A 26,144-nucleotide genomic window follows, 5' to 3' on the forward strand; every position below is an offset into this window, starting at 1 on the left:
ATTATGAGGGGTTCCCTGATTTAATTTTCTATCACAGAAGGGGTCCCCGGCCCCAAAAAGTTTGAGAACCTCTGACATAGGGAATAGGGTACCATTTGGGAAGCAGACAGCATTTCGACTGACATTTTCAAGTAAAGTCAGGAGACATTTGCTATGGAGCAACAAAAAGTGCTAGCGGTAAAACAAAAAAAACGCTTCACATGGGATAATGAAATTAAGTCAGTCCTGTCCTGGTGTTGGCCTGAAATGAATGACAAAATGTCAGGGTGCAGGTGGTGATGGCTTTGTGTATGTGCGTGTTTGTGCTTCCATCCGTGTACGTGTGCAGACGTAGCTAGAATTGAATTCATTCGATTTCGCACATACCTACCTATACAATGTCTTTCAGAAACAAGGCATTTCATGGCTTTACACCACACACACATACTGAAAACTTTGAGGTTGCTGAAGACGTTCAGTGTTATTATTGTCGAGTTGTGGTACATGACATGTTACTAGTGTCTTTACTTGGCTAGGTGTTGCACCACATCCATTCTGGAGAGTAATTCAAGGGGTTTGGTAACAGTAACGCACACACACAGAGTGGGAAACTGTGCATGACCTTTAAAGTTTGGTGACCTTTTAGCCAAATGAAAGCCCGGCCATCAGAAATTAATTAGCCCTGCAAACCTACTCTGGTCTTTCCTCCGTTGGCAGCGAAGACATAAATTAAATCGCTCTCTCTGTTTCGCCCTCATTTTTTGGTCTGTCATTCTCTCATTCTATTTTTCATTTCTCTTGCTGCTCCGTCCCTCTCCTCCCTCTCCCTCCCCTTCCCCCTCTCTCTCTCTCTCTCTCTTTCTTTCAGTGGAGACATTGGCAAAGTGTTGAGTAAGTGTGTGGCTCCAGGCTACGGTGCCGAGCTCCCAGTCAAGTAGGTTTCTTAAGCAGAGTTCACGCTGTAATCTTGCATTTTTTCGAATCAATTGACTCCTTCCCCCACCCCCCAGCTCAAAGCCACTTCATTCCTCTCTCAAACTGTTCCTGTTTTATTAAGTAACGCGCTGTGCCCACATAGCGCTGCAAGGCTTTGTTTTTTTTATTCCTGGTCCTCTTTGGGAGAGCGAACCGAAATAGTCGGGTGCAAAACAGCTCATCAAAGCGCCTCTGCCGACCCAACAGCTGCTTTGGCTCTGACCACGAAGACCGAGAGCTGGCGTCACACGGTGGGCCCCACCCACTGGCGTCCGGCACCCAGCCCAGCTTCTCAATGGCCAACTGAATGGAAGAGGTGGGCCTGGCGCTTATTAAATGCTGTGTCACCGGGGTCTCCCATGCACTCCCACAGGAGCTCCTACAGATCAGCCCCGACAAGAAAGTTACCGTTAAGAAGAACAAAATGAAACCAAACGAGATGATGAGAACAGCCACCTACACTACACTTCACAAATAGATTTACAAGTCCGACAGTAGTGGTACTAATCGAAACCGTTCTTGATTCATGTGGATGCTGTGATATGTACACTATTATTATACCGCAGTACACACTGACTGCCCCTGAGCAAAGTGGGTTTTATCAAGAGGGCATCCAGATCAATACTTAACAAAGTATTCTCAACTTGAAAGGGCTATTATTTTTGTGTTTCTTGTCTGTTTAAGGGCAAATAGTAGAGTTGGAAAATGTAACTTTGGAAGAGACAACCACTAGCTATGTACACTACATGGCCAAAAGTATGTGGACACCTGCTCGTTGAACCTCTCATTCCAAATTCATGGGCATTGATATGGAGTTTGACCCCCATTTGCTGCTATAACGGCCTCCACTCTTCTGGGAAGGCTTTCCACTAGATGTTGGAACATTGTTGCAGGGACTTGCTTCCATTCAGCCACAAAATGCATTAGTGAGGTTGTTCACTGATGTTGGGCGATTAGGCCTGGCTCGCAGTCGGCGTTCCAATTCATCCCAAAGGTGTTCGATGGGGTTGAGGTCAGGGCTCTGTGCAGGCCGGTCAAGTTATTCCACACTGATTTCGACAAACCATTTCTGTATGGACCTTGCTTTGTGCACGGGGGCATTGTCGTTCTGAAACAGGAAAAGGCCTTCCCCAAACCGTTGCCACAAAGTTGGAAGCACAGAATTGTCTAGAATGTCATTATGCTGTAGCGTTAAGATTTCCCTTCACTGGAACTAAGGGGTTTAGCTCTAACCATAAAAAACAGCCCCAGACCTTTAGTCCTCCTCCACCAAACTTTACAGTTGGCACTGGGGCAGGTAGTGTTCTCCTGGCATCCGCCAAACCCATATTGGTCTGTCAGACTGCCAGATGGTGAAGCATGATTCACCACTCCAGAGAACGCGTTTCCACTGCTCCAGTGTCCAGTGGGGGTGAGCTTTACACGACTCCAGCCGACGCTTGGCATTGCACATGGTGATCTTAGTTTCGGCCATGGAAACCCATTTCATAAAGTTCCCGACGAACAGTTCTTGTGCTGATGTTGCTTCCAAAGACAGTTTGGAACTCGTTTGTGAGTGTTGCAACCAAGGACAGACGATTTTTGCACGAAATGCGCTTCAGCACTCGGCGGTCCCATTGTGTGAGCTTGTGTGTCCAACCACTTTGTGCCTGAGCCGTTGTTGCTCCTAGACGTTTCCACTTCACAATAACAGTACTTTGATGAACTGACTTGAACTGAGCTTTTGGATGAACTTTGATGAACTGACTTGTTGGAGAGGTGACATCCTATGATGGTGGCACGTTGAAAGTCACTGAGCTTTTCAGTACGGTCCATTCTACAGCCAATGTTTGTCTATGGAGATTGCATGGCTATGTGCTCCATTGTATACACCTGTCAGTAACGGGTGTGGCTGAAATAGCAGAATCCACTAATTTGAAGGCGTGTCCACATACTTTTGGCCATGTAGTACATGTCTGCTGTATGTATTGCTGCCCTGACTTTTGGTTTTAGCTATGGAGTGTGATGCTACACACTAACACCAGGGTTCAGGCCAATATGATGTGGGGGCAAGACTGACTCTGTCAGATGTAATGGCTGTGGTCGTCAAACCCAGTGCTCACACTCAAAAAAGTGAATGTATGTTTCATAATGAGAGCGATGAGATCTTTCCACAGTACTTCCCCACCACTAGCCCTCCTTGGTAAAGAATTGAAAAGGTGCAGGTGAATCAGGTGTAGCGTGTGCATGTGTGTGGCAGAGAGAGATCAAAACCGGTGCTCATTAAGACTGTTAATTCCCCTTCTTTTCACGTGTGCAGTTGTTCAGAGGAGCAGGTGACAGAGGCTATAACATCATGCAGTCAATATGGAAATTAGTGTCAAATGCTTAATAACCTCAGCCATTCCCACGTACAGCCATGCCTGTTCAAAGGCATTGTGAATCGTGTGTGTGACTGCAGGATGTTATAAAGGCTAGTGTTGTTTTCCTGTGGTTTATATCTCATATGCTGATGGTATGACGGTAAGGTATTTGAGTCATATGAACCTCTGTCCCTATCATCACAAACCGCTGGCAGATTGGAAGATCATATATTTTAATGAGAAGTTCAATAGCTTTTTAACCCATCTCATTAGGAGGAATATATACTATGGACTTGCTCTTTTGGCATTAAAACGAAATAACTGTTTGTTTAATTATGCGGTGTGTACGATGGGTCACGGGTTGGGGTGTGTACCTATCTGTGTGTGTCTGTGTTCTGGAGTTAGATGGCGATTAAATATTCAGAGGGGTTGCTCCCCCTCTCCCCGACCCTGCTGCGGCCATTAACACATCATCACCATATAACTAGCTCTGTTGTCAATCACCAGCCCCATGCCAAAGAGGCAAATGTCTGGTCTTCATCTCTGGCCTGGCTGTAGAACAGAAAAAAGCGAAGTAACAAGGGAGTGATTGGGAGAGAAAATGGCCAAACCAACAGAGATGCCTTTTCTTTTCACCTTCTCCTGGAGAGGAGGAGAACATAGTACCCACATGGAGAAACGGTCGTACATTTAGTGTTCTAACGTTACACCTAGCTTGAATTAGAGTGCTGGTTAGTGGTTAGCCTTGCCTGTGTCTCTGGTAGTAGGCCAATCTATCTGCATTAATTTGCAATGTTTGAATTCATATTTTGTTGAAGTCAAACGGTGCGATTCTGCCCCATTTTAATCATGTGTAACATCCTAATGTTTTCGCTAACCTACCCTTTTTATTACACCGCACGTAAAAGTGGGCGTGCATACGGGCCACATGCGCTATCACGCCTTATAATAAATTATGGGCTCCGTATTCTAATTAAAAATAATAATTAGGCTGCTGGATAACAAACTCTCCTAATCTTCATGTGCCTCAATTTGTATCTTTGGTTGTAATAAAAAAAAATCAGGAAATTAGAGGAAAGTGAGAGGGAGATTGGACGGACGTTGGGACGCTTTAATGTAATCTGCCTGCAAATCAAATTATTTGACCTCGAAAGCCTAACAATACAAACTCCTACCGGACTGCTGTTAAATATTTAGCATGCGCCCTGTCATGAATACAAATGGAGCGCAAATTAGAATCTACAGGCGTCTGAACCCCCTATCACACCCAGGGAGCACTGGGGCTCGTGCTGCTTTAAATGTTTTAATTACCGGGCGGGCAGGAGGATCCTGCTGCAGCACTTGAAGGACAAGCAGAGATATTCAGCACCTGGTAAACATCGGTGTTCCTGTGTCGATTATCTCCCTGCATGAAGTGTAATGTGGGAGATGCGCTGATGATGAGACACGGTGAATAACGTCAACGAATTGTCATGCACTTGTCATTTGGCCTAATGCCATGATGCTACTGTAGGCTATACATGGTGGCTTTATTTTCCTATGAGGCTCTTCCCATCATATCGAGGGTATCTTCTGGATGCTCCGAGAATGCATCCTGTAATTTCTATTGTGCGCTTTGACAGAATATCATTCACAGTGATTTTGATGTAAGAAAAGCTGGTTTGTATTGACCTGCTGTCGATCCTGGGGTGCACTCATCACTTGTCGTTTAGCGGCAGTGCTTTGCGATGGATCACCTTATTTGTTGTTAATATGTTCAATATCAATACAAGAAGGTGTTGGACATGTTGAGGAATATTACACTGACAGTTCACCCGGTTTTATGACGTTTGTTTGTTTCTTGGATTAAAAAGGTGAATAAATACAGCCTGATTTGGAGTGGCCAATAAATTACGCATTTATAGGCTACAGTAGATGTAAATGCTGACTTTACAGAAACAACTGACTTTACAATATCGTCGTCCATGTAGGACTATTAGCCTACTTATTCCACCGACATTTTTTTCCTCCTAAATGATGTTTGATTTGGACTCGAATTGGTGTCCACAAGTCGATTCAACGTCCTTTATTTTCTTCCCCCTCCCCATTCAGTTTTGCTGTTGGGCAACCCCGCATTGAAATTATTAGTTATGCCTGGCTTGTAAGCAGTTAATCAGAGTTATGGACCCTGGGGAAATACATTTGGCAGAAAATCAGTGTGAGAAGATTTAATTATCACGCGAGACCTTTTCCCTCAGCTGGCCCAGTGAACCCCAAAACTCCCGCGCTGCTGCAGCCAAATGTGCGCGGACGCCAGCCTTCTCCCAATTTGTTCCCGCGCGCAGTGATAAGCCAAGCAATTACTGCTTTATTGATTTTTCATCACCGAAAATTTAAAGTAGATTTTTTTTTCACTCTTTGAAAAGCCATGGTGGGTGATTAAGTGAGGCCCCTTTCTACCCCCTCCATCCTTCCCTCTGAGGTTCAGGGGAAAAGTGGATCCGCGTGGCAAAATCTAATGACCCCGGGTCGACCCCTGTTGTTGTCGGATAATGTGATGCCGCACGGCTTTCTCACTATGGGACACCCGGGGACGCAACCAAACGTCAGTGCATGGAGGGGTATCAACCGAAATGTTTAACTTGCCCTGTGAAGCAAAAGAGGAAGCAGCCCGCCAATACCTATAGTAGTGGCCTATTAGACCACATTATCCAGAAGTTGCGCGTGTGCCTCTGCTGTGCACACCACAGGTTAAGTGGATGGATGATTGACAGCACCTTTTCGCCCGTGTTGATCACTAATCGTTTTACGGGTCACCCTTATCAATTACCCCGCTGTCTGTGGAGTCTGTGGAGTGATGTACCTTCAAATGTCACCAAAATCACAAGAAGAACATATTGATGTTGATACTGCGTTTCTGTCACTGTTTTAGAAATGTATTCCTCTTTATTGCTATCATTCAGACATTGAAAGTGAAATCCTCTCAATTAAATAAATCAGATTTGTATAATATAATTAATATGATAATAATCAATTGTCATTGGTATTCCATATTTAGTTGCTGCCCAGTAAAAGTATACATGTTGAAGTCTACATTATATTTCATAAGAATTTGAAATAATTGGCTAGGTCTCCCTTGTAATTAAGGTCTTTTGACTTCAACAGGATTTCTTGGAAAAATAAAGGTAAAAACAATAAACATAAGAAATAATTTAACCTAAGAATGCCCTTGATTGTGATCAGAATGAGGTTTCATCTGACTGTACAGTGCCTTCGGAAAGTATTCATACCCCTTGACATAGTCCATATTTTGTTGTTACAGCCTGAATTCAAAATATATTAAATGTATTTTTTTCTCCCACCCGTCTACACACAATACCCAATGACAAAGGGAAAAATCTAATTTATTGAAAATGAAATACAAAAATCTAATTTACATAAGTATTCACACTCCTGAGTCAATACATGTTAGAATCACCTTTGGCAGCGATTACAGTGGTGAGTCTTTCTGGGTAAGTCTCTGAGCTTTGGACACCGGGATTGTACAATATTTGCACATTATTATTAAAAAAATTCTTCAAACTCGCTAGACAGCCATTTTCAAGTCTTGCCATAGATTTTCAAGCCGTAACATTCAATGTCGTCTTAGTAAGCAACTCCAGTGTATATTTGGCCTTGTGTTTTAGATTATTGTCCTGCTTAAAGGTGAATTTGTCTCCCAGTATCTGTTGGAAAGCAAACTGAGCCAGGTTTTCCCCTAAGATTTTTCCTGTGCTTAGCTCTATTCTCTTTCTTTTTATCCTAAAAAAAAATCCCTAGTCCTTGCCGATGACAAGCATACCCATAACATTAACAAAATAATAGATAAACAAAAAATGATGCAGCCGCCACCATGTGAAGAGTGGTACTATATGAAGAGTGGTACTCAGTGACGTGTTGTTGGATTTGACCCAAACATAATGCTTTGTATTCAGGACATGAAGTTCATATCTTTGCCGCGTTTTTTGCAGTTTTCTTTAGTGCCTTAATGCAAACAGGATGCATGTTTTGGAATATTTTATTCTGTCATTTCGGTTAGTATTGTGGAGTAACTACAATGTTGTCGATCCATCCTCAGTTTTCTCCTAAACAGCTGTTAAACTCTTTAACTGTTTTAAAGTGACCATTGGCATCATGGTGAATACCCGGAGCGGTTTCCTTAGTCTCCGGCAACTGAGTTAGGAACGACGCCTATATCTTTGTAGTGACTGGGTGTATTGATACACCAAAGTGTAATTAATAACTTCATCATGCTCAAATGGATATTCACTGTCTGCTTTTTAAAAATGTTGACCCATCTACCAATAGATGTTGACCCATCTACCCTTCTTTGTGAGGCATTGGAAAACCTCCCTGGTCCTTGTGGTTGAATCTGTGTTTGAAATTCGCTGCTCGACTGAGGGACCTTAAAGATAATTGTTTGTGTGGGGTACAGAGATGAAGTAGTCATTCAAAAATCATGTTAAGCACTATTATTGCACACAGAGTGAGTCCATGCAACTTATTATGTGACTTGTTAAGCACATTTTTACGCCTGAACTTATATAGGCTTTCCATAACAAAGGGGTTGTTAAGACATGAAGGTCTTCATTGAAGGTTTTCATTTTTAATTCATTTGTAAAAAAAAATCGAAAAACATAATTCCACTTTGACATTATGGGACAGTGTGTGTAGGCCACTGACACACAATCTCAATTTAATCCATTTTAAATACAGGCTGTGACACAATAGTTTTTTGAAAAATTCAAGGGGTGTGAATACTTTCTGGAGGCACTGTGTGTATTGTGTATGCTGTTATATGGACCCCTAGAGGACAGAGTGGTAGGGCCTGTCTGTGTCTGGACAGGGTCACACTCACGTATGCAGGCGCAGGATGGCCAGGCTCTCTCACAAACACGCCCACACACACCCACGCACACACACACACACACACACACACACACACACACTGCTGCTGGGGGAAATCTCCCTGGGTGGCAGCCAGCCATGTGGCCCTCTAAAACTTTTATTGTCAGACAGAGTTCATAGACGAGCCTGGAGGCGGGTCTTGTTTTTCTACCCTGTATAAAAGTGTGTGTGTTTGTAAATGCGTGTAGATGCCATTGCTCCGGTCAGGTTTCAAGGTGGGAAAGGGGTTTCCTGGGACAGGGTTAAAGTGTGTGGGGTATGTGTGCATGCGTGTGTGTGTGTGTTTTCTGTTGTGCGTGTGTGTGTATGCGTGTGTGGGTGGGGGGCTCATTCGCACCTCATCAAGATGTAACTGGTGGTCCCAGACAAGACTGAAGGGGCTGTGGGGCACTAGGACTGGGGGTGGTAGAGCAGACCACTACGGCTGGGATAGGGCGACACTGGGTGACATGTAGAGGGGAAGGTTCACAGCCAGGGCTTCGCAGGGCCAGGGCCACCCCCAGACCTGGCTAGGGAGGGAGGGTGTGAATGAGTGACTGGGCTAATATAATGTGTTCTGACACTCTTCTGTCAGTTTTCTCCTCGAAAGCAGAGAGAAGGGAACCTCAGTTTTATGGTTGTCATTCCATCCAGAGGTTGTTTCACTTTAGATATTGAAGAGTTTAATATTTTAGATTTATTATTTATTTTTTAAATCTGAAATGAAAATGAATTACAAACGACTCGCACGCACACTTACACTCACATAGGCACACTAGTTAGTTGAGTATCATCTATATTCACAATATGCTTAGGTTGTTCATGTAACAGTTTGGTCTAGTGGGACACGTACTTGCTTCAAATGACAATTGAATTGTCATTTGAAAATGGACCCTTTTTACCACTGAAATAGGAACTCATCATTCCTAAAGCCCAGTTGCTTCAATGCGTTATGAGGTCAGTGTTTTTCTGTGTTTCTGTCGTAAGTCCTACTTCAATAAGGTAAAGTGCAGGGTGATGCCGGTAAGGTAATCTATTAAGCGTCTAAGTTTATTAGGCTAAGAGGGGTCGGGGGGGAGTGGCACATGTTTAATTACCAGCCCCCCACCCAGGACCCACACACACCCCTCATCATGGCCATGACCTTTCGCTAGTTGAGACGGTCCAAAGGAGATCCTGAATCTGGCTACGTAGAACCAGCCAGAGCCTCAGGTTTGGAGAGGGAGAGAGGAAGGAAAACGGGTGCAAATAGAGAAAGGAAATCAATTATGGGGTGGGGGGGTTAGACGTCAACAAGGCTGTAGGTCACCAGTGTTTGTGTGTGTGTGTGTGTGTGTATATGTGTATGCTGTTTTCCTGCATTCTTGATTACATCATTTTAATTTTAAAGACCGTGCTCCAATTAAGTAATTAGTTGCCCAGGTGTTTCTTTAATTACCGGATCTGTTCTTAAAAGACATGCTGACCAGACCAGGATGAGAAAGTGAAGAGCACTGCACCCCCCCCCCCCCCCCCCCCAAAATCACTTACTCACTCTCACTTTCTCTCTCACACACACACTTGCGTACACACACACATACACGTGTGCACATACTCACACGCTAGCAGTGCACACTTACACACACATAGTGTTCAAATCACTTTATCAATTAAATATACTGGTAAAATGTATCTTGTTTCTCATCAAGGGTATTACTCCATGTTTCAATTAAAGCTGGACTGCGGTTGAAACATGCATTTGAATCAGCCATTAAGCAAGATAATCATATTTGAACATTACAATAAAATAATAATATTTTAGTATTGCACTCCCACATAATGCACATGCACTAAAACACACTCATACACACAGAGAGGGTCTGGTCTTGAAGACGTCACGGTTCAGGCTGTGAAAGCTTCACATTTTAGTGGCACGCCGTGATACAGCACAGACACTGGCTGTCTGCTGACACCCTCTCACCCTACAGACGCACACAGACAGGGAGTCACACAAACACACGGACACACACACACCTGTCTTTAGTTAACCCACAGTGCACCCCTCACCCACATATCCCACCCTCCTTATCCCCCCATCTAACACCCACCCAGCTTGACAGTGCACTGGGCAGGGTAAGTGGACAGATCCAAAAACCCACTTCCTTTCAGGGTAAGTAGAAGGCTTGTGGCTCAAGTCTTAGGGCTGCGTCTTAAATAACAGCCTATTTCTATTTATTGCACTACCCATAGGGCTCTGGTCAAAAGAAGTGCAATATAGGGCATGGTGACATTTGGGACGAAGCCTGGGAGCACTGTAATGCGGTCTCTTGTGACTCTAGCACTGCCATTTGAATGTGTCGTGAAAATAGGACGTTTTGAATTTGTATTTGACATCTTTAACCAGATAAATATAGGTATTGCTGTCTGTCTCCATGTGCTGTTTCTGTCTATGTGTACAGTCGTGGCCAAAAGTTTTGAGAATGACACAAATATTAATTTTCACAAAGTCTGCTGCCTCGGTTTGTATGATGGCAATTTGCATATACTCCAGAATGTTATGAAGAGTGATCAGATGAATTGCAATTAATTGCAAAGTCCCTCTTTGCCATGCAAATGAACTGAATCCCCCAAAAAACATTTCCACTGCATTTCAGCCCTGCCACAAAAGGACCAGCTGACATCATGTCAGTGATTCTCTCGTTAACACAGGTGTGAGTGTTGACGAGGACAAGGCTGGAGATCACTCTGTCATGCTGATTGAGTTCGAATAACAGACTGGAAGCTTCAAAAGGAGGGTGGTGCTTGAAATCATTGTTCTTCCTCTGTCAACCTGCAAGGCAATGCGTGCCGTCATCATTGCTTTGTACAAAAAGGGCTTCACAGGCAAGGATATTGCTGCCAGTAAGATTGCACCTAAATCAACCATTTATCGGATCACTAAGAACTTCAAGGAGAGCGGTTCAATTGTTGTGAAGAAGGCTTCAGGGCGCCCAAGAAAGTCCAGCAAGCGCCAGGACCGTCTCCTAAAGTTGATTCAGCTGCGGGATCAGGGCACCACCAGTACAGAGCTTGCTCAGGAATGGCAGCAGGCAGGTGTGAGTGCATCTGCACGCACAGTGAGGCGAAGACTTTTGGAGGATGGCCTGGTGTCAAGAAGGGCAGCAAAGAAGCCACTTCTCTCCAGGGAAAACATCAGGGACAGACTGATATTCTGCAAAAGGTACAGGGATTGGACTGCTAAGGACTGGGGTAAAGTCATTTTCTCTGATGAATCCCCTTTCCGATTGTTTGGGGCATCCGGAAAAAAGCTTGTCCGGAGAAGACAAGGTGAGCGCTACCATCAGTCCTGTGTCATGCCAACAGTAAAGCATCCTGAGACCATTCATGTGTGGAGTTGCTTCTCAGCCAAGGGAGTGGGCTCACTCACAATTTTGCCTAAGAACACAGCCATGAATAAAGAATGGTACCAACACATCCTCCGAGAGCAACTTCTTCCAACCATCCAGGAACAGTTTGGTGACGAACAATGTCTTTTCGAGCACCTTGCCATAAGGCAAAAGTGATAACTAAGTGGCTCAGGGAACAAAACATCGATATTTTGGGTCCATGGCCAGGAAACTCCCCAGACCTTAATCCCATTGAGAACTTGTGGTCAATCCTCAAGAGGCGGGTGGACAAACAAAAACCCACAAATTCTGACAAACTCCAAGCATTGATTATACAAGAATGGGCTGCCATCAGTCAGGATGTGGCCTAGAAGTTAATTGACAGCATGCCAGGGCGGATTCCAGAGGTCTTGAAAAAGAAGGGTCAACACTGCAAATATTGACTCTGCATCAACTTCATGTAATTGTCAATAAAAGCCTTTGACACTTATGAAATGCTTGTAATTATACTTCAGTATTCCATAGTAACATCTGACAAAAATATCTAAAGACACTGAAGCAGCAAACTTTGTGGAAATTAATATTTGTGTCATTCTCAAAACTTTTGGCCACGACTGTATGAATGATTGTTGTGTTTTGTGTGGGTCCCAGAAAGAGCAGCTATCGCTAAAGTCACAGCTAATAGGGAATTCACATTGAAAAAAATAATAGGTGCTGCATTATCAAATGTCCTCCACTCTATTCATACACCCAAAAAAGCATAGAAATAAGAATGAAAAGAATGGGCTTGGAATCGCTGACTGTGGCAATTGACTGATAAACTCATGGGTACACTCACAATGGCTACCTGGTATTGTAATGCAATAATTTCCACGGTATTTAGCAATGTTTTATCAACTGATGCTGGATTGCCATGGTAATGTATGTTCATTCAAATAATACTAACTGATGTGGCTCATGCAATGGAATGTATTTTTTGTAATGTCAGTTGAGTTGACTCAACAAATCACAGCACAGATTGAAGGGTACACTTCCTGCTTTTACTTGCTGGCATGGGTACCCACAAAATAGCTGCCAGTACACCCATCATGCCACCATTGACTTGAATGGAGACGCCCTTGATATTAATTTTTATTTCTATGCAAAAAAGTGAGTGTGAAAAGTGTGTGTGCAACATGGCATCATTCTGTAACTATCTGATCCCAAGGTCTATAGCCATAACAGACTGCAGACAGGTGTGGAGTGTCACCCCACTGATTATAGGGGTTGATTGAGGAGAGAGAGGGATGATGGGAAATTAGAAATAGAGATGTTGGAGGAGATAGGAGGGGCTGGGCGCGTGGCGGCGGTGTCTGCCTGTCATTAGGCTCTGTGTTAGGGTAATTCATTCATTATTGGTCCCTTTATTGAGTGAAGAGTGGATATGATGCTTATCTCTCTAGGAGACATTGGCGAGGCCAGGACGCACAAGGTGTCTGTCCTCAGCTGCTCTGACTTGGACACTGGCTGTCAATATGGGGTCACGTACTCAGGAAAAATTCTGGGCCGGAGATCATCCATCCAACCTTCATCTATCTCTCCGTCTGTCTATCCTTCAACCATCCGTACATCCATCCATCTTAAACCCTACTGAAAATGTAGGCTACACATAAAAAACATTGAAAAGACGAGATTGCTATTAATACAATGTCATTTAAACACATCTGTGCTTCAGGTAAAACTCAGGGCTCAGGAGAGGGCTGTCATAGTCTTTCTTGTTGCTGTTCAGTTTGTATTGTATTGAGTATTGTGATACTTTAGGACATCAGAGTGAGCATTGGGTTTAGTATAGAGGGGATCCCCTGAGTCGCTAGTGGGGCTCCCAGATTTACACAGAGGTCGGTGGTCATGATTGGTGTATGTGGGACATTAGTGTTGTGACAAGCGACTTTAGGGGTCACACTGAAAATGACAGTGATCAAGGAGAGGGTCCACCCAGGGCAATTGACACAGTGATAAGGATGTTAGGACCATGGGGGCTCGGCACGCGTCACTTACGTATTGATGGGACGTGTGTGTTTTGAGGAGGAGGGGATGCTTGGTTGATAAGGAGCTGTGTGTGTGTGTGGTCCCATGGGGACCCTGCGATGCGGCTGTGGCAGGGTCAGTAGAACAGCTCGGTCACCTGCTGTGGTACTGGGCGGTCCCATCCCTCCCTTGGACATCTGGCCCAGGCTGCCGATGTGTCTCCCTGGTATGACCCTCAAAACCCCCAGCCACAGGGGCCAGCATGATGTGTTAGCATGCATAGCACAGCAGTACTGTAGATCACAACACTTCAACATAACACATCACAGAGCAGAATGTAACATCACACAACAGCACCCCACGGCAGCATGCTCTGTCACAACACAACAGTTCAACGTAACACAGCACAGCGTAAGACAACTTGTCACACAGCACAGCAAAACAGTACACATCACATAAGAGCATATAACAACACAACGAAACATATCAGATCACAGTACAGCTCAACATAGCACATATCACAGCTCAACACAGCACAATATCTGACTTATTATGTCTCCCCCCTGAGTTGGATTATCAAGTGTATGGGTGATCCCTCTCTAGAGGACAAACGCTTTGTAGCACTCTATTATGGGACAGCTTGCACACACACATACCCCTCTTTTTCCAATAATGGTTCTTGGAATGCAATGATAGTCATATCATCGCTATGTGGTTCATTATAATGATGGGTTGAGTCAACTTGCACTGGTTTTTATCTGCTGTTATTTACCCATCTGATGTTATTTTCTCTGTGTTACTCTTTCTGTTTCTCACCCATTTCTCTTGCTACCACTGTCTTTTTTCCTTGCTTTCTCTATCCAACTCCCTCTCCTCCCCTCATTGAGATCTCATTTGTCAAGGCCGGGAGCAGCAGACAGGCAGCAGGGTATTAGTTATGCAAATATTGACGTGCCGCTTTGGCCTGGTAGCTATCAATTGAAATCAGCAAATCGATGGGCCTAATAGCTCCTCATTACGCACTTGATGCACTTTCAGGGCTAGCATCAGAAGCTGTCAGCGCGCCGTAATCAATGCAGTCCAGAACTATTACTTGACCACCGGGACAGACATCTTTTTAATAACCCAGCCTTTGTTTCTGTTTTTGCTTTTTCTCTGGGCAGCGATGGGCTGGCTAAGAATGTGTTTTAAGATTTACTGAGTGATCTGTGCAGAGATAAATACCTGCAGGTAGCACTCACGTGTGCGTACACACACATTACTAACACACACACAATGGCTTTGGTTTACACTGATGAAGAGCTAAGCTAAATCACTGGGGCTTCACTTTGGGGAAACAGACAGGGCCAGATGGATAGATAAAAAATGTGTCTTTTCGTGTGAATGCTGGTTAATGGAATTTAAGATGATATTGAATTGATATGTATCCTCATGCATAAACTCAGTTCGGACAGATATATGAAAATTGCACAGGTGACCTGGTTTTGCTCCGCTGTTGCTTTATTTCAATAATCGGACATTTGGTTTGAATGTGGATTTTTGGGTTAGTGATAACTTGATTTTTTCGGACTGAGAAGATTAGTTTGAACGTATTCCCAGACCCAGTCATGTATTAAACAACATGTTTAGGCCTCAAGAAGAAACACTTTGATGCGTAAGGAAGTGCTACAGTCAATCCCCCCCTAGCGCTGAATGAAACGAACCGTTTGATGCCAAGTGAAACGTGTGTTCTGTGTACTTAGCTTAGCGCGAGTTTACGCAAACAACAGGTAGGACAAGACCCACAGGTAGGCCAAGACCCACAGGTAGGCCAAGACCCACAGGTAGGCCAAGACCCACAGGTAGGCCAAGACCCACAGGTAGGCCAAGACCCACAGGTAGGCCAAGACCCACAGGTAGGCCAAGACCCACAGGTAGGCCAAGACCCACAGGTAGGCCAAGACCCACAGGTAGGACAAGACCCACAGGGGATCCACCAATAGGAACATAGCTGCTCCGGTTCTCTGTTATCCTGGCGTACAGGTAAGGAAGATGGTAAACAGAGGTGAGTAAAAATGTGTGTACAGTATCTGTGTATGTCTCTCTGTGTGCATGTGCATGACTGCGTGAGTGTGTGTTGGCGGGTTGTGGCAGGGATAAATCATTGGAGGCAGGGTTATTGGAAATGCAGGGAGATGAAAGACTGAAGAAGCCAGTAATTGCCTTAAAGATCAGACTACAAAGCATTACTTTAGATTTTACTAGGCCAGCCGGCAACAAAAGAGCTGGTAATTTATGAGCTCAGTGTAAAAGAATAGCATAATTGCATTAAAAATGTATGATAATGAGCCCTAAAATGGGGAAGGTGGTTATTATGAAAGTTTGTATTCATCATCCGCAGCTTGACTGATGGCTAGTGGCTTGATTAATGCCTTAATTTCTATCAATTAGCGAGCCAAAAAAAATCGAATGCGAGGCGATCCCCTAAATTGAGCATTGAATTACATATTTTACTGCAGTGCTAAGAGGGGGGCAGGGGGCTCTGGCACTCACTGGAGCCGGGACACTGATGGGGCAGGGTGTGTGTTTCTGTCTGGCTGTCTTTTGCCCTATGTACTGTACATGCAATTTCTTTAATGGTGCGGTGTTTGTGTTAAAATGCAGTGTTATTTTGTGTTATTTTATGAAACCACAGGAGTCTTGCTATGGACCAACAGGACCATGTAGGATCATTCCCTGTGGTAGCGCCAGCCATCCCAACCAAAGCCAGCTCTACTCTGTCCAATTACATCCGCCATGTCAACAGTAGTCAAATTTGCCGTTTTTCCCGCTCACATTATTTATTTCTTATTTTCATGTCACCATTGAGGTGGTCTTTGCTTGTCTTACCGCAAATATAACTCCAAAGCACCTTTGAATGTACTTTTAATCTGTGACCGACCTCGACACAACGTACAGTTCGTTTCTCTTATTTATTTGCTCGGGCAAAATGAGTGCCGTCGTAATTTAGCTTGCGAGGTATGCGCTCAATTACTGGAATTAATCATTAGCAGCAATATATTCAGCTCTCGCTGTTACTGATTGACACAAGGGTTGACAAACGGTCTGGCCCTGTAAAAATCTGTAGTAAAACAGCGCTATCCTCTGTTTAGATTCTGTCACTGCAGCAGAAACGTCATCTTGCTCGCTCTCTCTCTCTTTCTCTGACACACACACACACACACACACACACACTTTCTGTCCCGGATGGCTCAGGAAATCTGCTTTCTTTCATTGGTGTTACTGATTTTCTCTCTTCTCCACCTTCTTAATCAATGAAGTAGACAAACAGCTATTTTGAGGGCACAATACGCTATTGATTCCAGGTTGCTCATCAGGATGCTGTTGGACTAATTTTGGTAATGAGTTTGCAAGTGTTTTCTGTCCATCCCACAGACTTAACACACACACATGCACATACACAAACAGCCTAAGAGGCAGATCAATCACTAACCATTATTAAGCTCATTATAACCAGTGAATACAAGGATGAAAAATGTAAGGACTCTCAATATGGTCCAGTGTATTGATCATTCTGGTTTGACACCCCAACAGGTCACTCATAATGGTAGTAAGACCATTTAAAGGCCTACTTCACTGTTTATAACCATTTTTGGATGGATAACTGTATTGAGAATCATACTGCAGTTGAATGAAAATATTGAGCAGTTGTTAACGTGCTGTACATCGAAGGCATTATCTTTCTAGTCTTTTCCTGTCTCTTTATGTCCTCCTTTCGCTTCTTTCTGTCTTTCTCTCATCGCCGACAGACGAGCTCTGCCAGTAATGTGGGGACAATCGAGTCACGCCACTAAATTAATTAGCCGGATAATGTGTCAATGTTCAATATTAACTTTGACCTCCCTGCTCTCCACTCCGCTGCTCGGCCACCGCGGGTATTGATTTTTGTCTGGTCTGTAGCTGGTCCCGGCCTTCTCTCTCAAAGTCCATTATTTTTAATTTTTCTATGAAATACATCTCTTTCACCACTGACATCTGTCAAACCGCATATGGAAGTCATTTTATCTACCAATAATGTGTTTGTCAAAAAGTATGAGGCTTTAATGGATTCCGTGGGCCTCGTCCGTCCACTCTGTCACCTGCTCGACGGGCTGTCATTGATATATCTGGGCAGATAGGGTGGGAGGGGGCTATGGTGTGTGTGTGTTAGTGTGTGTCCTTTATTAAGACTCTTACCTCAGAGTGCGGAGAGTGAATTCATCGATCACTGATTGAAAAAACGGGATTCATGGTTGACCAGTTGACGGATTTGTCTCTCCTTCAAACTTGGACACACACATACGCACACAATACTCCTGATGATGCTGTGGCTGTCATGTGAAGGACAGTCTTCAGGAGGATATTGGGCCGGCGCTCCCGTTCTCCATCTTGCTGCACATTCATGGTAATAACTATTTTTCTTGCTCCTCTTCTCCTCACGTAACAAGACATACTGTCATGGATGGAAGGCTTAATTCCAGTTGTCAGTGGAGTTGTCCAATTATCCCAGTAAATAGAAATGGAAACAAAGTTTGTTTGAACAACATTATGTCCTCCTATTTTGTTACTTTTACCTCACTGTGTGTGTGTGTGTGTGTGTGTGTGTGTGTGTGTGTGTGTGTGTGTGTGCCTGCAGTGTGGACTGAGGCAAAAATTGAGAAGTGTGTGTGTTGCTGTGCCGCTCACATTTACCAAATGAAAACCAGAACAAATATGAATCTATTCATTAAACACGCGCCCCAGAAAGATCTGTTGTGACAACTTCTCTGTGGCAGTTAATGGATGCATTTCATTCCTGTCATTAGCTCAAATGGTGCGTCTTCGGTGTGAGTGAGTATATTTGTTTGTGTGAGTGAGTATATTTGTTTGTGTGAGTGAGTGTATTTGTTTGTGTGAGTGAGTGTATTTGTTTGTGTGAGTGAGTGTATTTGTTTGTGTGAGTGAGTGTATTTGTTTGTGTGAGTGAGTGTATTTGTTTGTGTGAGTGAGTGTATTTGTGTGAGTGAGTGTATTTGTTTGTGTGAGTGTGTGTATTTGTTTGTGTGAGTGTATGTATTTGTTTGTGTGAGTGTGTATTTGTCCGTGTGTGTGTTCTTGTGCGAACTCGATTTTACACATCTGTGTTATTCATTGTGAGCCATTACAACCCACACCTGTTCATTGAAACTCTTTAATTTCCCTACAAGGTACTGTAGTCGCAGCTTCTGTTATTGAAGCATATGCAGACTCACTGGAGGTCTCTCTCTCTGCACCTCTCTTCTACATGGAACTCAGACAGGAGTGTCTCAGATTGACAGCTAGATAGATGGAAGTGTGCAGGGGAGGATAAAAGGATAGGTAAGCGAGGGATGAATATTGACTGATTGGTGGAGAGATTGACAGGCGAAAGAAGAAAAGTATTGTTCAGACTCTTACAGTTCCTGCCTTTCCAGACACGTTCATAAATCAAAAATGTGCCTTCCGACTACGTCTTTTTAATTTGATGCGTACAATTTTGATTTATTTAGATTTTTTACACTTGAAATAGTTTCATTGTAAGAGAATCGGCTGTGCTTACTGAGATTTGCCTAAAGGGGGAATCAACAGTTGAAACAATAACATAGCGGACACCCCACCTCTGTTTTGGTAAACAGCTGAGGGATGGGCCTGGTGAAATGAAACTACTCTTAATTTCATAGACAGGGCTTTTGAGGCAATGACTGATCATCCAATATATCACAATTATAGTTTTCCTAAATATACTGTGATCCTCAGATACATCCCAAATGCATTACTTTTGGCCCATAGGGCTCTGGTCAAAGTAGTGCACAATATAGGCAATAGGGTGCCATTTGAGACTGATCAACCTTCTTTGTTGTTTGTTTGTCTTCTTTCATGGAGGTAGGCCCCAGTCCTGACCCCTGTCAAGACCCCCTATCTAATCTCTCCTTTAAAATAATACAGAGATTTGGTCACATCAGAGATTTCTTAGCAGGTGCCAAAGAGCATTCCTACCAGAGAACCTGGACATCAACCTGGAGTCAAGCATCCTAAATGTATTTGGTTCACTTCCCCTGATGTCCCTGCTGTGTCAACGTGACTCGAGGGCGGCTAACAAATCCCAGTGTGTGTGACCTCTCCCCCCCTAACACTGCTAACCTCTTCCTCCTCTCTCGCTCTCTTTCTGTGTTTCTGTTTCCAGAGGGGACGTCGCTGGCGGAGCAAGTGCGAAGGATAAAGGACATTGAGGCCATTGAGAGCGACTCCTTTGTTCCCCAGGCTTTCAAATCATCCCGAGACGGTGTCAAGGTGCGTTTTCTCTCTCTCCTTCTCTGTTCACTTCTTTCACTCTCTTATTTGATTTTTTTCCTCCCCCCTCCAGTTTTTATTCCATCTGTCCGAGGGCGGCTCCCGGACCCAAATTAAACCATTCCCATTCAATGCCGTTTGCTCCATCCGTTTGTTCAGGAGGAGAGAGGGGGCCTTCCGGGACAGTTTTTTTTGATCTGCTCGGCCGCCACAAAAGCCACTGCGGCGGGCCTCTGTCCCTCGCCCTCTCTCTCTGTGTCTCCACAGGCACAGCGGCAGAAGCACAGAAGTCATTATTGAAATGCTCCTGCCTGAGAAAACGTGGAGGATATTAGATTTGTTGGCAATCATTGCCGATCCTGGGAGGGTTAGGACTAAAGGTGACAGTCCAAGTGGAGCGGGTTGATAGATTACACCAGGCACTGGGACCGGGACCTGTGTCTATCGCTCTGTGTGCTGTTGCTCTTTCTTTCTTTATCTCTCTCTCTCGTTCACTCATCACAGCTCTACCTGGCCTGTATAAGTGGTGTGACAGGCAAAGGGACGTGATAGGGTATAGTTGAATGCACTGATTGTAAGTCGCTCTGGATAAGAGTGTCTGCTAAATGACCAAAGTTCAAATGTAATTGAGGTACTTCTTGTAGTTAAGGGTCCTCAGCTCAGAAGCGCAGTCCCTAACCGGAGGCTCCCTAACCAGAGGCTCCCAGAGGCCAAACACCTGCAGCCCTCTCCAGTTAGCACTCAATTAGCCACCGATGTACACCTGGCATCTTCAAATAGAGGCCCTAATAAAATAATGAGGATACAGGGTGTAAGTCAAGTTCTAACCCCCTTCCATCCCCACTCGGGTGACAATTTTCCATCAGGCTCCACACACATGCATCTACACCCTCCTCAGTTTTAGGTTTTATTTATTCACGCCAAAGAAAAGAAGTGAAAGACAAAACCGTACAGATTTTTTTTTTAAAAGGGTAAAAACGGCGTCCCTCCCGGCTGCAGGAAGTGAATGTGTTAAACAAAGTTGTGCTCACACACACACAGCTCAGAAGACCCAGTTAATACTTCAGACCTATACTCACACTGCCATCTTCTGGCCAAACACGAAACTGCATCTGCTGGATTTGTCATTCCTCTGCACTAGTGTTCTAACTTGTTTATGCAAGCAGCACATTTGCTGTTCTCGTCAGACAATTTGATGTGATGAGTAAATGGGATATTACACTACTATACCATGTGATTGATATGTGTAATCCGACTTGGTGTGAAGTAGAATTCCAAAATTCTGGTTACTTTCCCAAAATTCCTAGGTTTTCCAGAAATGCCGACTAGAAGATTCCTGGATTTAGGAGGGAATAAGCAGGAAGTCTAGAATCCCCTAACCAGGATATCTGGAGAACCTGGGAATTTTGCAGCCCTTGTGTAATGTTAGATCAATTGTCATTCTGTATGTGTTTTTAGACCGAGTCAGTGAAAGTCGAGCAGGAACCGGACGACCCACCTCTGCTCCTAACAGACATCAGCTCTCTACCTACCACGATCCGTTACAACGACAGCGACACGCTAGCACACCCCAGTGTAAGTTCTCCCCTATCACAACACACGCACTCTTTTCTGATTGGGACACACAAATGCACACACACAGAGGAATATGAAAGGTTACTGAAGTATTGCATAGATTGTCTCAGGGTGTTGGGCCCACTTCACCCACACATGTTCCCTCAGAATCTTTCTCACACACACACACACACACACACACACACACACACACACACACACACACACACACACACACACACACACACACACACCCCACGACAATCAAACATTTCCATCCACACAGAGTCAGGCCTTAGAATAGGAAATGAAGCCTAACTTTAAACCCCCCCCCCCCCCCCTCCTCCTTGGAAGAGCTGTGTGGAGTCATTTATCTCCCCGCGGGGGAAAGTGAGTTAGCCCTGACACATACAGATCAAGCCTACGACAGCCTGATCTATGGCAGCAATATGCCCCAGGCGGGGGAGAGCCAATCAGGAATAATGATTCCCCATTACCCCTACTGTAGATACTGTCATCTCAAACTCGTTACTGCTGCGACACCCCAGAACCTGGGCCATGGGGGTGGGGGGACTGATCTAGTCATCGTGTCGAACCCTAGATAACACACGGCGAACGGTGTACACCCCATACTGTGGTTTAGGCTGTGTGTGTGTGTGCGTTGTCGTGTTTAAGGCGAGAGATGAGTGATTTACAAGGCCATTACACACCAGACACTGCATATTTAGCTCTCCTAAGCTATCAGACTCAAGTTGGATAAATCAAACATCATTATATACACACAGAGACAATGGATATGAAGAGATGGAGGTGATCTGTCTTTTGAAGGGTTTTTCTTTGTCAGGCGGGCCCGGGCTCTGTGAAAGGCTGCAGTGGATCTTTAGGGTGCCTTTAACCTCCAAATAGTAGAAAACAAAATAGAAACCTGCACTTACATTTGCCTTAAGTGAATTGTGTGACCGGGTTGTAATCATATGGTTCCCTTGACAAATTTTCTTATCAAGGCAGAGAATGTAGGCCTCTTAGTCGGGTTTCAAAATTCTAACAAAGATTTTGGATAACCAGGGAATTTTGGGAAAGATACTGGAATTTTGTGTTCCTACTTCTTAGTGTGCTGCACATGATACTCAATGGGGAAAATAAATGATCCATACAAAAATCCATATACTAGACACACACACTCACCGGACAGTTTATTAGGTACACACATCTAGTACCGGGTTGGACCCCCCTTGGCCTCCAGAATAGCCTGAAATCTTTGCGGCGTGGATTCTACAAGGTGTCAAAGGTTTGTTGCACTATTGGTATCAAGGGACCTAATGTGTGCCAGGAAAACATTCCCCACACCAGTATTCCACCGCCAACAACCTGTACCAGGCAGGATGGGTCCATGGACTTGTGCCGCTTATGCCAAATCCTGACTGTCAACAGCATGACGCAACAATTGTTCAGTGTTGGTGATCGCGTGCCCACTGGAGGCACTTCCTCTTGTTTTTAGACAAGGATCGACGAGTTGTGCATTCCGAGATGCTGTTCTGCACACCACTATTGTACGCCGTTATGTCTGTTTGTGGGCCGCCTGTTAGCTTGCACTATTCTTGCCATTGACCTCTCTCATCAACGTGCTGTTTTCGCCCACAGGACTGCCGCTGACTGGATGTTTTTTGTTTGTCGCACCATTCTAGACACTGTCGTGTGTGAAAAGCCCAGGAGGGTAGCTGTTACTGAGATACTGGATCTGGTGCGCATGGCACTGATGATCATACAACACTCAAAGTTGCTTAGGTCACTCGTTTTGCCCATTCTAATGTTCAATCGAACAGTAACTGAATGCCTCGATGCCTGTCTGCCTGCTTTATATAGCAAACCACGGCCACGTGACTCACTGTATGTAGGAGTGATCAATTTTCGTGAACAGGGTGTACCTAATAAACTGTCCAGTGAGTTGTCTTCTGTCACCCACCACAGCCATGCAGCCCCAGTAGTATCCCATCATGGCTAATCTGACCTGGGTTCAAAAAGTGATTTATTTTTTAAATACTTTGAGCGTTCGTTTGAGCCTGTCCGAAGTTCCTGGTGAGTGGGGTTTACACTTTTTGGGATTATTCCACTGGTTGCGCTGCGCTAGCCACATATACACTGAGTGTACAAAACATTCATATTGAGTTGCTGGTCCATGTTGACTCCAATGCTTCCCACAGTTTTGTCAAGTTGGCTGGATGTCCTTTGGGTGGTGGACCATTCTTGATACACAAGGGAAACTGTTTAGCGTGAAAAACCCAGCAATGTTGCAGTTCTTGACACAAACTAGTGCGCCTGGCACCTACTACCATACCCCATTCAAAGGCACTTAAGTATTGTGTCATTCACCCTTTGAATGGCACACATATCCATGTCTCAATTGTCTCAAGGCCTAAAAATCTTTATTTAACCTGTCTCCTCCCCTTCATCTACACTGATTTGAAGTGGATTTAACAAGTGACATCAATAAAGGATCATAGCTTTCACCTGGTCAGTCTGTCATTGAAAAAGCAGGTGTTCTTAATGTTTTGTGCACTCACTTATCCAAATTGACTTACAGCAGTGAGTGCTTATATTTTTGCGTGGGTGGCCCTCATAGGGATTCGTACCCACGACCCTGCTGTTGCTAACGCCATGTTCATACCAACTGAGCCACGTAGGACCATGGCAGGCAAAATGTTAAACATGTATTGTAAATGTTTATCAGCACAACATTATGACAGCATTTTCTAAACTGCAGAGGGGGTTCTTGCTATTATTTTGTAGGTTTCCTATACCATTATCTTCAATCAACACTGGTCTGTGACTGACTCATGGTCAAGTTATGGCCATGTGCCAGGTTGGGGTCAATGCTGGGTTAGTTCAGTAGGGGCCGTGTGTCAGGCTTATGACCATTGTGGCAGGTGTGCTGCCCAGACCGGTTGTGGGGTGGGGCTTCACTTTGACACATCCTGTGTGAAAAAGCACACTGAGCGCCGGGAAGAGGTGGCACTGTATGACGGAGCACCACACCAGAGTGAGCTCAGTCAGGATCATTGCAGACGCCCATGCTCCCCCATTGCAGACACATTACATTTACATTTAAGTCATTTAGCAGACGCTCTTATCCAGAGCGACTTACAAATGGGTGCATTCACCTTATAATATCCAGTGGAACAACCACTTTACAATAGTGCATCTAAATCTTTTAAGGGGGGGGGTTAGAAGGATTACTTTATCCTATCCTAGGTATTCCTTAAAGAGGTGGGGTTTCAGGTGTCTCCAGAAGGTGGTGATTGACTCCGCTGTCCTGGCGTCGTGAGGGAGCTTGTTCCACCATTGGGGTGCCAGAGCAGCGAACAGTTTTGACACATGCATGCACGCACACACAGACACATGTACACCTTGCTCTACTGACCTAAAGTCTTCCTCTGATGTAGTATAGATTATCTGATTGTTGCACCCACTCATCCCTCACTTTCTCAACCACACATCTCCCCTCAGATAACAGAATACACAAACAACCAGACATAAAAGTTATCTACCCATGTGTCTAACCAGTGTGCTTTGCTCCTTTCTGTATTCTCCTCTAGTTGTTCCTGGACAAGGAGAAGGCCGAGGAGCTGTGGCTCAACAGGCTGATGTCCCTCCGCCAGGAGAGGCTCATGGGAAGTCCTGTGCCCTGATTGGACCCGGACCAATAGAATCGTCTGAACTGAGGAAACTTTGGTCCTGGACTAAATCCACCTGTCCTCACCATGAGTAGGGCCAAGGGTTTTTCCTGACCATGTGACCTGGCTCTAGTCTATCCTTGTCAGGTCACAGTCAGGAACATAGTTCCTAAACATAAACCTTTATAAATGTTTATTGAACCTCTCATTCACTGGACTTCCCTCAGACTTTTTGTCAAGAAACTTCTCTTTTTAAGAAGATTCATATATAGTTGATTTGTTTATCCCAAATGAGTTGTTGAAATGCACAGAAAATGTGCATTGTCTGTTGGATATATCAAACGTTGATCAATTGTGTTTGTGTTAAATTTGAATAAATATTCTCCCCGGTGAAGAAAAGCCTTGATTAGTAGACTGATTCCTGTTTAATAGACTGTTTGAACCTGATGTTTCTCAGTTAGGCTACAGTGCCTTCAGAAAGTATTCACACCCCTTTACTTTTTCCACATTTTGTGTTACAGCTTCAATTTAAAATGGATTAAATTGAGATTTTGTTGTCACTGGCCTACACACAATACCCCACTGGCCTACACATAATACCCCACTGGCCTACGCACAATACCCCACTGGCCTACGCACAATACCCCACTGGCCTACACATAATACCCCACTGGCCTACACATAATACCCCACTGGCCTACACATAATACCCCACTGGCCTACACACAATTACCCCACTGGCCTACACACAATTACCCCACTGGCCTACACACAATACCCCACTGGCCTACACACAATACCCCACTGGCCTACACACAATACCCCACTGGCCTACACATAATACCCCACTGGCCTACACATAATACCCCAATTTGCTTAACAATTCACATAATGAGTTGCATGGACTCACTCTGTGTGCAGTAATAGTGTTTAACATAATTTTTGAATGACTACCTCATCACTGTACCGCACACATACAATTATCTGTAAGGTTCCTCAGTCGAGCAGTGAATTTCAAACAGATTCCACCACAAAGGCAA

At 44.4% G+C, this 26,144-nt stretch overlaps 1 protein-coding gene across 1 annotated transcript in view; it reads left to right on the forward strand.

Annotated features, from left to right (window-relative positions):
• rsrc1 (arginine/serine-rich coiled-coil 1) overlaps positions 1 to 25,496 on the forward strand; it is a 195,952-nt gene extending 170,456 nt beyond the window's left edge. The window contains 3 exon segments of the mRNA NM_001140733.1: positions 19,773 to 19,879; positions 21,338 to 21,454; positions 25,027 to 25,496. Of these exon segments, the coding sequence (NP_001134205.1) occupies positions 19,773 to 19,879; positions 21,338 to 21,454; positions 25,027 to 25,119 (317 nt within the window). The 3' untranslated portion in view covers positions 25,120 to 25,496.
• Positions 25,497 to 26,144: the final 648 nt, after the last annotated feature.

The sequence above is a fragment of the Salmo salar genome, chromosome 09 (assembly GCF_965601325.2).
Source record: "Salmo salar chromosome 09, fSalSal1, whole genome shotgun sequence".
NCBI lineage: Eukaryota > Metazoa > Chordata > Actinopteri > Salmoniformes > Salmonidae > Salmo > Salmo salar.